This window comes from Cynoglossus semilaevis, chromosome 11 (genome assembly GCF_000523025.1).
Source record: "Cynoglossus semilaevis isolate Cse_v1.0 chromosome 11, Cse_v1.0, whole genome shotgun sequence".
Taxonomy (NCBI): Eukaryota; Metazoa; Chordata; class Actinopteri; order Pleuronectiformes; family Cynoglossidae; genus Cynoglossus; species Cynoglossus semilaevis.
Genome location: NC_024317.1, coordinates 11,838,710 through 11,851,586, shown reverse-complemented (window position 1 = coordinate 11,851,586; position 12,877 = coordinate 11,838,710). Strand labels below are relative to the sequence as shown.

Below are 12,877 nucleotides of genomic sequence, written 5' to 3'. Positions count from 1 at the left end.
TCTCACACTCTCAGCCAATCACAGAGCCTCACAGAGACAAAGGGACGTGTGGAGCCTCAACACAGTGAATTGCTCCAATAGCCCCCAGGGACAATAGTTAGATCTGAGGGGAACAGGTGGAGAACTGGGGGGTGATGGAGGGAGACTCTCAGAGCTCTGTGTGGATCTGGGAAAGTGGTGACCCTGTAGAGAGAGAAGATCTGCTGCCTGATGCTGAGATCAATGACTTTGACTGAGCACACGTTGATCATCACATCACACGTGTGGAAGGAAATAAATGATGTTGGAATTGATCAGACATGAGAATAGAAACAGAGGAGAAGAAGGAAAACACAGATATGTAGGAAATTATTATTTTGTTGATTTATTATTTACTTATTAAAGACAAAATTAAATCAAATTATTAACATTAATATAAAATAAATAATATGTTAATATGTTTGGTTTCAATATTTAAACTAGTCATTAAATGGTTCTTTTTATCCCTGATTATTCTTATCTTTCAGAATAACCATTATACTGTGAACAAGTCTGGACAAGTCAGGACACTGGTCCTGTCTCTGTCCAGATGTTCCACAGTCTCTGGACACGTGTCTTGTCGTCTGTGTGTGAGTAAGAAGCTGAGCTCACTTTCCCACACTGACTCCTGATCTGTGGTCAGTGGACAACAAAGGGACGTGGGTGACAGATGCTGCAGTGTGTGGTCACACCAACACAGCCTGAAGCATCTGGAGGGAAAGGCTCTGATTGGCTGAAACTGACACTGAGTCCAGTTTGAAAAAGTAGTGGGAAAAACAGTGGAGTCAGTCCAAGAGTTTGACCAGAGAGACTTGGTTTGTGACATCACTGTCTTATAAATGTCCAGTCTGTCATCAGGTCTCAGATCTGACCACAGACTGGACTGAAGGTTCACCTCCATATGTGTGTGTATGTGTGTGTGTGTGTGTGTGTGTGTGTGTGTGTGAGGCAGGGGTTCTGGGAGAAGGGGAGTTGTTCCATGAAGTGTGTCAAATCCCTGTGGTGCTGCTGAAGGAGATGATGTCACTCAGTCTGGGCTCCATCCCATAATACTTCCCTGCTCCTCTGTCCATCAGTAGGACACAGACAGGTGTCTCTGAGAGTGGACTTTTGAGGAGTGTGTGCAGAGACAGTGTGTGGACAGTGGTGTCCTGTCAGGAAATGTCTCTTCAATAACATGAACTCATTGACTCTCATTTATTCCAGTGTTTTGGTTCATTTTCTAATGAAGCCATTGAATAACTCTGCTGTAAATGAAGATTCCAGATGAACCGACCGTCAGGTCAGCAGCATGGACACACTTTATTAAGACAGAATTCACTGATCAGAACCAACATTTGAACAACATCTGAAATAACCTCTGCTGGAACATCTGCACAAACTTCACTCTGTTCCTTTACTAAACCCCTGGTTCTAAAGCAGTTCTCTGGCACAGGTCAAAGGTCAGGCTCTATTGTCCCACAGGACTCTGTGAGTGGGTTTCCTCTGGTTTCCCACACTCTGTCCTTTCACTGCTCTGACTGAGTGGACAATAGAAGTGTGTCCTATTATCCATCCGCACAGACACAGAGAGAGACCTCTTTAAACAGCAAACTAACAACTGTAACAGTCAAACATGGGACTTTTTTCAGGAGGATTTTTTATTTTGGACGTTTGGTTGATTATGTCACTGCAGGGGAATTAGCTGCTGCTTAACTGAACCTAATGTGGAAATTGAATTAAACACCAGACTTTGTTTGAGTGACAGTAAACAGTCAGGTGTTGATACAGTCACTGCTCTCAGTCTCAGTTTTCATCATCTTCTCTCTGTCGACCCACATCTGAGATGACAAACTTATAAAGTTATGTCAAATATAAAACGTTGACTTCAAATCAATGAATGTAATATTTCTGTGAGGGAATATTAAGTTGAAGGTGATTTTTATACAGAAAACATCAGTTTGAAGACATTAAAATGAGTCTACTATTGTCTTCTGTAAATGTGTCTACAGTCATTTAAACTAAACATTTGCATTTTCATCAGTAAAACATTTGTAAACAACCAGTAACAGACAGTGTAGATGTGATGTGTGGAGCCATAAAAACCTCCAGGTCACCACATGTCAGTGGACAGTGTGTGGGAAAGTAGTGGAGAAGTGAGCCACACATCAGTGATTCTTGTCTTCAACCACAGCAGCAGTGGTCTTTTGTCCAGGATCTGGCACACTTCAGGAAACAGCTGTCATTTAGAACTTCACACCTCCACACATCAAAGTCAACTGGTTCATTCCACACAGTCTTTAATGAGGGTTGATGGTCACATGACCAGGCCAAGATGTGAACTGCTTTATTTCCAGCATCCTGAGGATGAACTAAAGTTGGACCAACCTTCAGAGCTCAGTCCAGTTGTGTCCCTCCAGATGGTTGGTGACATCATCAGCCTGTGTCTCCATTACAGCTCACAGACACTGAAGCTCCAGTCATTGTCCTGTTGTTCTGCTCTGACCGCTTCATTCAAACAGTCAGTGTGAGAACGTGAGAGGAACGTTCTAGTCACATGTCACAGCTGCTTCATTTAATAACATTCACCTCATAATAATCACACATATAGTTTTTAATTTATTATTATTATTATTTGTGGTGTTTTCGTTGATTTCATTCATTTTATTTAATCATGACCCAAATCCCACTTTGTCTAAATGACTTAATACTCATATACAAATTTAAATGGATTTTTCCTCTTCTCTAAGTGCATGAAGTCTATACTTAGGACAGGTTTCTAAAGAGACGTTTTCCACTGTCTGTCCTTGAACTGTTTTTACTACATATCAAATGTGCCAATAGACCCAGAGTTTGACCTCAAAATACAGGTCAGAATGAAAGGTTAGAAGACCTTTGTTTATCAGGAAAGAATTAAGAAACAAGAAAACTTAAAGCAGTTTTTCTTTATGTCATTACTGACCTCATGACACAGAGTGACTGGACTGGTCTGTGGTGTTTCCCTAAGGACTTCAGACTGACTGGAGATCAGTTTCATAAAGGTATGAAAGGGAAATATTGTCTGTGTTTTCATCATCATTATATTTAGGACAGATACCAATGAATAACAAAAAAAGTTGGAATTTCAACAGAATTTTTTTGTTTATTCAATAAACAACAAGTGTCCAATCAGACGTGATGATACATCACAACAACAACAACTTGTAGATTTTCACAAGTCACACTGTACTCAGAGAGAGTGAGGGAACAAGAGTCTTTATGAAAGACAAACAGTTCCAGTGTCTGAGGAAACAGTTCTCACTGGACTGTCACTGTTTTCACAGTGATTATTTCAACGTTTGCTCTTCAAAAACCAAAGCAGACATTTTAGAATCATCTCCACAGAAGATCCCATTAATACAGAGTAGAAACTTCAGTTTATCCTTAACAACAAGGTTATAATGTCACAAGAAAACTGTGACACTGACTGAGAATTTGACTGTACTGAAGTAAAAACACACTGATCTTCAAACAGATCACATTTCTATGAGAAAATGTCCAAAGTGGACAATGAAGAGACAACTGATCAACATGATCAATGAGGTCAGAACAGAAAGAGTTTTCACTGAAACAAATGTGAAGAAAACTTTGACAGAAAGAACATTTGATCACAACAATAGATCAATAATAACAAATATTAAAAAACCAATCAATAGCTGATCAACATGATCAATAACAGATCTTCACAAATAACTGTGAAGACATTTTTCAGCAGAAGAAAAAAAAAGTTGATCTGAGAACAGATCAGTTTCATGTCCATAAAAGAACATTGAAATATTTGTCATCACAATGATCAATGTGATCAGAAGATGACAAACGTTAACACAACATCCTCTTGTCTTTGGTGCCACTGCTGTGGACTGTGGAGCTCAGAGGAGAGAAGTCAGCCTCTGTCAGGTTGTTGTCAGAGGAACAGTGCAGCTGGTTGAAGTTGTTGATCGTCAGTCTCTGCTGCTGATTCTGCTGCTGCTGCAGCTGTGTCAGGAAGAAAACTGTCATCTCCAGGATGTCTGCTTTCTCCAGCTTGGAGTCTGGCTGCTGTTTGAGGAACTCTGGACCCAGGAGAGACTTGAGCTGCTCAATGCTGCTGTTGATTCTCTCTCTGCGTAACTTCTCCACCAGAGGCTTTCTGAGCTGCAGGGAGAAGAGCAAAGTCATCAATCAGCTGATCCTGGAGTCAAGTGTGAGCATGGACAGAGACAATGTGTCCTGAAGGAAAATGACCAGAGAATGTTGGATTTACCTTGTGAGTCCCAGTCAGATGATGATGATGATACTGCTGCTGCTGCTGAGAGTTGGTCACTGCTGCAGTGATTGTAGGAGCCATGTCTGGATGTGTGTGCTGTAGAGGTCTCTGTAGAGAGAGTCTGATCTCTGCTGGCTTCATCCTCCTATTTATAGTCCCACATCTCCATATGAATGTGTGGGTCTGGGTCTGATTGCACTTTCTCACACTCTCAGCCAATCACAGAGCCTCACAGAGACAAAGGGACGTGTGGAGCCTCAACACAGTGAATTGCTCCAATAGCCCCCAGGGACAATAGTTAGATCTGAGGGGAACAGGTGGAGAACTGGGGGGTGATGGAGGGAGACTCTCAGAGCTCTGTGTGGATCTGGGAAAGTGGTGACCCTGATGGTGATCAATGACTTTGACCAGGGAACCACTGATCAATGACTTTACTAACATGGAACTGGGACAGTTGATCATTTTATACAGAGAATGGAACTGACTCCTACTGTTATTTACTCCTTATCTGTGTATATCATGTGTACTTTTCTAGTACTGACCACCTCTTGAAGTACTTCACACTACAGTTAGTAAACTATCAATGTCTGAATTTAAATTTAAATCATCTTTAAGGTGAATAATCTGCCTTCTATTCTACAGATTTATATTATTAATATGTCAGCTGCAGCCTGACAGACTGATCTGGGAACAGTTTTAGAGAAGAACTGGATTCTTTTAAACCTTAAGTCTAATCATTTACTCTAGAATCTTCCCATAACACAAACTCAACAACATAATTAATATTTATGAAAGGATTCATCTGTGCCCCGCCCCCCAGTTTGGACATACAGTGAAAATACCATCTCTAATGAATCTGATGTGGTGTGTTTTTACCAATTCCTCCTCTGTATTGTGTGTCTGCTCAGGTCTACATTGGACAGGTCTGTATTGATCCTGATTCCACCTCATACATAACAACAGTGACCATGCCTGTGTCCAGATGCGGCCCAGTCTTGTGTCCTGTGGTCAGTGTGAGTAGAAAGTTGTTCTCAGGTTCCCACACTGAGTCTCTGTGCTGGCTTCAATCCACAACAAAAGACTCTCTGAATGGAGCTTTTGTCACTGATCCTGGACGTGTGGTGGAGTGGAAACAACAGTCTGACATCACCGACCATCTGGAGGGAAACAACCTGATTGGCTGACCTCTAAATTTAAAAAATGCACATGACATAACTTTACCCATAATGCCATTTTAAGTTATATGTCAGATTACAGTATGATCTCTACAAAGTACCAGCAGCTCTGTCTGTTTGTACTGACACCCATGCATTATATTATAATTCATGTCACACATGGAGGATGATGGTGAAACAGCTGTTTCCATAAGTGTGCCAATTCCCTGTGGAGAGGAGTTCCCTGCTGGTGGAGTCAAGTATGGCAGTCACTCTAAACTCCACAGCTTTCCCACATGCCAGTAAGTGTGTAAGTATGCCAAACACACTACTACTGTATGGTCAACTTTATTCACAATATATTTATTATAATTATTTATTCTCTTTTATCCTAATCTGAAGGAATACTTCTACAACTACAAAACTACAATTTAAATACATTATATATGGATTTATTAACTTTTTATAACATCAACTTTAATATTTTAATAAAATGTCTAATGGTCTAATTTAACAAAATATTTTATCTTCTAATAACCTTTTAATAAATTGTCTAAAATATATATTTTTTAAATCTACCAGTACTTGGAATTTTATAACATTGAAAAAAGTTAAACTTGTCTTTAACAAAGGGTGAATTAAAATTGGAACAAATGATAGAGTTCCCATTTTGGAAGTGTGCTCCTCTTTTGTGGGTTTCCTTGGATCAAAGGTCAGGACCCATGGGTCCACAGGTCTCTGTGAGTGAGTTTCCTCTGGTTTCCCACACTCTGAACAATAGAAGTGTGTCCTATTATCCACCACATCAACCCTGTGGGACAACACCAGGCTCTGGATTACTTCACAGATAAAACCTTCTCGCTCGATCAACTATACAAATGATTTTCTACACGTTAAAATCCATTATTTGACAAAACAACAGTAACTAAAATGGGTACACTGCAGAAATTAGTGAAGTATGACTTTGAGTTCATAACATTTGAACATTGTTATAGTCATATAAACTTTTATTATAAATATAAAGTGATTTTTAAAAAACAAAAAACATCTGAAGAGCTAGTTTTAATCCTTAGATGAAGAAAAGCTGTTTGTTTTATTTTAATGGTGTGTGTGAAAGTGTGGGAAACCTCTAGAGAGAGATAAAAGTGATGGCCCTCCTTTGACTCCGTCAGCAGTCCCCTCGTCTCCACAGGGATTTGGCACACTTATGGAAACAGCTGCTTCACCAACAAGAAGTCATCATCCCTAAAAAACCACAACGTCATTATTAAAAAAAAACTAAAACATAAACTGATACTGTTTTGAACTGACAGCTATATAAAAAACCTTATAATTTGTTTTTCTTTTTTTCATTATAATTATTTCTTTCTGCAGGCAACCAATCAGGTTGTTTCCCTCCAGATGGTCGGTGATGTCAGACTGTTGTTTCCACTCCACCACACGTCCACGATCAGTGACAAAAGCTCCATTCAGAGAGTCTTTTGTTGTGGATTGAAGCCAGCACAGAGACTCAGTGTGGGAACCTGAGAACAACTTTCTACTCACACTGACCACAGGACACAAGACTGGGCCGCATCTGGACACAGGCATGGTCACTGTTGTTATGTATGAGGTGGAATCAGGATCAATACAGACCTGTCCAATGTAGACCTGAGCAGACACACAATACAGAGGAGGAATTGGTAAAAACACACCACATCAGATTCATTAGAGATGGTATTTTCACTGTATGTCCAAACTGGGGGGCGGGGCACAGATGAATCCTTTCATAAATATTAATTATGTTGTTGAGTTTGTGTTATGGGAAGATTCTAGAGTAAATGATTAGACTTAAGGTTTAAAAGAATCCAGTTCTTCTCTAAAACTGTTCCCAGATCAGTCTGTCAGGCTGCAGCTGACATATTAATAATATAAATCTGTAGAATAGAAGGCAGATTATTCACCTTAAAGATGATTTAAATTTAAATTCAGACATTGATAGTTTACTAACTGTAGTGTGAAGTACTTCAAGAGGTGGTCAGTACTAGAAAAGTACACATGATATACACAGATAAGGAGTAAATAACAGTAGGAGTCAGTTCCATTCTCTGTATAAAATGATCAACTGTCCCAGTTCCATGTTAGTAAAGTCATTGATCAGTGGTTCCCTGGTCAAAGTCATTGATCACCATCAGGGTCACCACTTTCCCAGATCCACACAGAGCTCTGAGAGTCTCCCTCCATCACCCCCCAGTTCTCCACCTGTTCCCCTCAGATCTAACTATTGTCCCTGGGGGCTATTGGAGCAATTCACTGTGTTGAGGCTCCACACGTCCCTTTGTCTCTGTGAGGCTCTGTGATTGGCTGAGAGTGTGAGAAAGTGCAATCAGACCCAGACCCACACATTCATATGGAGATGTGGGACTATAAATAGGAGGATGAAGCCAGCAGAGATCAGACTCTCTCTACAGAGACCTCTACAGCACACACATCCAGACATGGCTCCTACAATCACTGCAGCAGTGACCAACTCTCAGCAGCAGCAGCAGTATCATCATCATCATCTGACTGGGACTCACAAGGTAAATCCAACATTCTCTGGTCATTTTCCTTCAGGACACATTGTCTCTGTCCATGCTCACACTTGACTCCAGGATCAGCTGATTGATGACTTTGCTCTTCTCCCTGCAGCTCAGAAAGCCTCTGGTGGAGAAGTTACGCAGAGAGAGAATCAACAGCAGCATTGAGCAGCTCAAGTCTCTCCTGGGTCCAGAGTTCCTCAAACAGCAGCCAGACTCCAAGCTGGAGAAAGCAGACATCCTGGAGATGACAGTTTTCTTCCTGACACAGCTGCAGCAGCAGCAGAATCAGCAGCAGAGACTGACGATCAACAACTTCAACCAGCTGCACTGTTCCTCTGACAACAACCTGACAGAGGCTGACTTCTCTCCTCTGAGCTCCACAGTCCACAGCAGTGGCACCAAAGACAAGAGCGCCCCCTGGAGGCCGTGGTAGAGAGCTACAGAGTGGAGTTGAAGGACTTGTTCTGTATGAACATCAGTGTGTTTGACATTTCCTGAGGAAATGACAGAAACCATATCTTTGAGGAGGAGAGAGAAAACATCTGATCAAGGATGTTTCATCAGTCTGATCTGATTCACATCAGCACTGGTTGTTTTACTTCTCTCTACTTCATACATTGGTTCAATGAGATGTTGTGTTAACGTTTGTCATCTTCTGATCACATTGATCATTGTGATGACAAATATTTCAATGTTCTTTTATGGACATGAAACTGATCTGTTCTCAGATCAACTTTTTTTTTCTTCTGCTGAAAAATGTCTTCACAGTTATTTGTGAAGATCTGTTATTGATCATGTTGATCAGCTATTGATTGGTTTTTTAATATTTGTTATTATTGATCTATTGTTGTGATCAAATGTTCTTTCTGTCAAAGTTTTCTTCACATTTGTTTCAGTGAAAACTCTTTCTGTTCTGACCTCATTGATCATGTTGATCAGTTGTCTCTTCATTGTCCACTTTGGACATTTTCTCATAGAAATGTGATCTGTTTGAAGATCAGTGTGTTTTTACTTCAGTACAGTCAAATTCTCAGTCAGTGTCACAGTTTTCTTGTGACATTATAACCTTGTTGTTAAGGATAAACTGAAGTTTCTACTCTGTATTAATGGGATCTTCTGTGGAGATGATTCTAAAATGTCTGCTTTGGTTTTTGAAGAGCAAACGTTGAAATAATCACTGTGAAAACAGTGACAGTCCAGTGAGAACTGTTTCCTCAGACACTGGAACTGTTTGTCTTTCATAAAGACTCTTGTTCCCTCACTCTCTCTGAGTACAGTGTGACTTGTGAAAATCTACAAGTTGTTGTTGTTGTGATGTATCATCACGTCTGTTTGGACACTTGTTGTTTATTGAATAAACAATGATAGAAGACAATTTCTGTTTCCTGTGTTTCCATGTGTTTTCTTGGTCTTTCATCGTGACCTTATTTTCTTCTGACATAAATCCATAAATGTGGTTTGTCTCAACTGACCACATCTGAGGTCTGTAATAAACACAATAATAAATACCATCATAAAACAACAACAACAACAGGACGATCATTGTAATAATGGTAGAACATTTCTGGTCTACTAACACCTGCAGTAGTACTACAGTATAATTATACATCCTAGACTGTCTGAGCTGTGTGGGCTCATCAGTGTGATCACACTCACCTGTGTCTCTGTCATTAGTCTAACTGCTTCTGTTCATATGTTACTGTTAGTTTGTTGTTCATGTCCTAGAGATGGAGAAGTCCTTGAGTTTTAACAAAGTCCATGCTCTTGGAGGAGAGCATGTAGTCGATGCTTAATTCATGTGTTTGTGTTTGTTCACTGTTAATAAACCTGCTGCACCTGAAGAGAGTCTCCCTGGTGCATCAGCTGGGTCCAGCCTGCTACCTACCCTGACCTACTGTAACATATCTGGCCCAGACTCAGGGCAGTATCCTGTGTTGACTGTCATTGTTGTAGCAGTCAAAGAGTTGCTGGTGTCCAGATGCAGCAGCTGTGACATGTGACTAGAACGTTCCTCTCACGTTCTCACACTGACTGTTTGAATGAAGCGGTCAGAGCAGAACAACAGGACAATGACTGGAGCTTCAGTGTCTGTGAGCTGTAATGGAGACACAGGCTGATGATGTCACCAACCATCTGGAGGGACACAACTGGACTGAGCTCTGAAGGTTGGTCCAACTTTAGTTCATCCTCAGGATGCTGGAAATAAAGCAGTTCACATCTTGGCCTGGTCATGTGACCATCAACCCTCATTAAAGACTGTGTGGAATGAACCAGTTGACTTTGATGTGTGGAGGTGTGAAGTTCTAAATGACAGCTGTTTCCTGAAGTGTGCCAGATCCTGGACAAAAGACCACTGCTGCTGTGGTTGAAGACAAGAATCACTGATGTGTGGCTCACTTCTCCACTACTTTCCCACACACTGTCCACTGACATGTGGTGACCTGGAGGTTTTTATGGCTCCACACATCACATCTACACTGTCTGTTACTTGTCACTGATCTGTGGCTCACGTTCCTTGAACTTTTTCACACTTGTATGAATTGAAGTACGTCAGGACTGGTGAGGTTTATGAAATAAAAAAATAAAAAAATCATCACAAATAAAGGCAAATCTAGGAAATATTGTATTATGTTTTTTTATTATTATTTATTCCACATGTTTAAGCTGGAAAGAACACAGATGTGATGATGCATCACAACATCAGCTTGGTGACATCATCAAGACACGCCGCACTCACAGTGAGTGGAGGAACATTCGTCTTTACAAAAGACAAAATAAAAAACTGTGTGAAATAAACCACAGGTGAGATCATATTTTACAGGGAAATCATTACGATAAAAAGAGATTGAACAATAACAATCACACAGTGATCTGTGTCAAAATCAAAATGATATCAAAATGATGAATTACAATGGCTTAAACGTGTTTATAAAACACACATCACAGGACAAAATGTAATACCTTAAAATAGATATCCTATATATAAATGTTATATTAATATTGTTTTTAACAGCGATGAAAGGTGTGTCAACAATATTGCTGATGTAAACAGAACAGCTGATCAATGTGATCAATACTATCTAAAAGGTAACAACGTCAATGAATGTCATTTTTCTTACGTAGAAACATTTTGATCATCAAACAGATCAAGTTTCACTAACCAACAAAAATAACATGTCCACACTGGACAATTTTTCAACGACTGATCAAAACGATCAATATTTAGGAGGTAACAAATGTCAAAAGAAAACATTTTTCACAAATGGAAAAATTAAATTTAAAACAGATCAGTTTTATGTCCATAAAAGGGACATTAAACATGAATCAACAAAATGATCAATGTGATCAAATAATGATACATTTTAACACAGTATCAGGGAAAGAAATTAAAATCTGATGTCATCAGATTATGTCCATGCAACATGCATGACACGTTGTTGTCTTTCTCAATCTGAAAGATATTGTTTCTGTCAGTTTTCACAAAACAAATGTGAAGAAAACTTTGACAGAAAGAACATTTGATCTCATAGATCAATAATAACAACTATTGAAAACCAATCAATAGCTGATCAACATGATCAATAACAGATCTTCACAAATAACTGTGAAGACATTTTTCAGCAGAAGAAAAAAAAAGTTGATCTGAGAACAGATCAGTTTCATGTCCATAAAAGAACATTGAAATATTTGTCATCACAATGATCAATGTGATCAGAAGATGACAAACGTTAACACAACATCTCATTGAACCAATGTATGAAGTAGAGAGAAGTAAAACAACCAGTGCTGATGTGAATCAGATCAGACTGATGAAACATCCTTGATCAGATGTTTTCTCTCTCCTCCTCAAAGATATGGTTTCTGTCATTTCCTCAGGAAATGTCAAACACACTGATGTTCATACAGAACAAGTCCTTCAACTCCACTCTGTAGCTCTCTACCACGGCCTCCAGGGGGCACTCTTGTCTTTGGTGTCGCCACTGCTGTGGACTGTGGAGCTCAGAGGAGAGAAGTCAGCCTCTGTCAGGTTGTTGTCAGAGGAACAGTGCAGCTGGTTGAAGTTGTTGATCGTCAGTCTCTGCTGCTGATTCTGCTGCTGCTGCAGCTGTGTCAGGAAGAAAACTGTCATCTCCAGGATGTCTGCTTTCTCCAGCTTGGAGTCTGGCTGCTGTTTGAGGAACTCTGGACCCAGGAGAGACTTGAGCTGCTCAATGCTGCTGTTGATTCTCTCTCTGCGTAACTTCTCCACCAGAGGCTTTCTGAGCTGCAGGGAGAAGAGCAAAGTCATCAATCAGCTGATCCTGGAGTCAAGTGTGAGCATGGACAGAGACAATGTGTCCTGAAGGAAAATGACCAGAGAATGTTGGATTTACCTTGTGAGTCCCAGTCAGATGATGATGATGATGATGCTGCTGCTGAGAGTTGGTCACTGCTGCAGTGATTGTAGGAGCCATGTCTGGATGTGTGTGCTGTAGAGGTCTCTGTAGAGAGAGTCTGATCTCTGCTGGCTTCATCCTCCTATTTATAGTCCCACATCTCCATATGAATGTGTGGGTCTGGGTCTGATTGCACTTTCTCACACTCTCAGCCAATCACAGAGCCTCACAGAGACAAAGGGACGTGTGGAGCCTCAACACAGTGAATTGCTCCAATAGCCCCCAGGGACAATAGTTAGATCTGAGGGGAACAGGTGGAGAACTGGGGGGTGATGGAGGGAGACTCTCAGAGCTCTGTGTGGATCTGGGAAAGTGGTGACCCTGTAGAGAGAGAAGATCTGCTGCCTGATGCTGAGATCAATGACTTTGACTGAGCACACACCTGTTTGACAGCATGAATCTCTGAAACCTTCAAAGCGTTAGCCTACTTAAAATGTTCCTGCT

General features: G+C 40.4%; 3 protein-coding genes across 3 annotated transcripts; 1 reads left to right on the top strand and 2 right to left on the bottom strand.

Annotated features, from left to right (window-relative positions):
- Positions 1-3,855: 3,855 nt before the first annotated feature.
- LOC103386362 (protein hairy-like) lies at positions 3,856-5,678 on the bottom strand. The gene is made up of 2 exons (XM_008320580.3): positions 4,280-5,678; positions 3,856-4,170 (listed from the first exon to the last, which is right to left on the bottom strand). Exons 1-2 carry the CDS (start codon positions 4,421-4,423, stop codon positions 3,856-3,858), a joined length of 459 nt encoding a protein of 152 aa, XP_008318802.1. The 5' UTR covers positions 4,424-5,678.
- Positions 5,679-6,944: 1,266 nt separating this feature from the next.
- LOC103386361 (protein hairy-like) lies at positions 6,945-9,366 on the top strand. Its single transcript, XM_008320579.3, has 2 exons — positions 6,945-7,997; positions 8,107-9,366. The coding sequence occupies exons 1-2, from the start codon at positions 7,854-7,856 to the stop codon at positions 8,428-8,430; spliced, it is 468 nt and encodes a 155-aa protein (XP_008318801.1). The 5' UTR covers positions 6,945-7,853; the 3' UTR covers positions 8,431-9,366.
- A 1,183-nt stretch (positions 9,367-10,549) lies between these two features.
- LOC103386360 (protein hairy-like) lies at positions 10,550-12,862 on the bottom strand. Its single transcript, XM_025060494.1, has 2 exons — positions 12,371-12,862; positions 10,550-12,261 (listed from the first exon to the last, which is right to left on the bottom strand). The coding sequence occupies exons 1-2, from the start codon at positions 12,509-12,511 to the stop codon at positions 11,935-11,937; spliced, it is 468 nt and encodes a 155-aa protein (XP_024916262.1). The 5' UTR covers positions 12,512-12,862; the 3' UTR covers positions 10,550-11,934.
- Between the last annotated feature and the right edge of the window lie 15 nt (positions 12,863-12,877).

Bases quoted from the DNA above. Each gene is read 5' to 3' on its own strand.
- LOC103386362 (XM_008320580.3), bottom strand. From the start codon at position 4,423: ATGAAGCCAGCAGAGATCAGACTCTCTCTACAGAGACCTCTACAGCAC. The intron at 4,171-4,279 runs GTAAATCCAACA...TTCTCCCTGCAG, and splicing joins ATCTGACTGGGACTCACAAG to CTCAGAAAGCCTCTGGTGGA.
- LOC103386361 (XM_008320579.3), top strand. From the start codon at position 7,854: ATGAAGCCAGCAGAGATCAGACTCTCTCTACAGAGACCTCTACAGCAC. The intron at 7,998-8,106 runs GTAAATCCAACA...TTCTCCCTGCAG, and splicing joins ATCTGACTGGGACTCACAAG to CTCAGAAAGCCTCTGGTGGA.
- LOC103386360 (XM_025060494.1), bottom strand. From the start codon at position 12,511: ATGAAGCCAGCAGAGATCAGACTCTCTCTACAGAGACCTCTACAGCAC. The intron at 12,262-12,370 runs GTAAATCCAACA...TTCTCCCTGCAG, and splicing joins ATCTGACTGGGACTCACAAG to CTCAGAAAGCCTCTGGTGGA.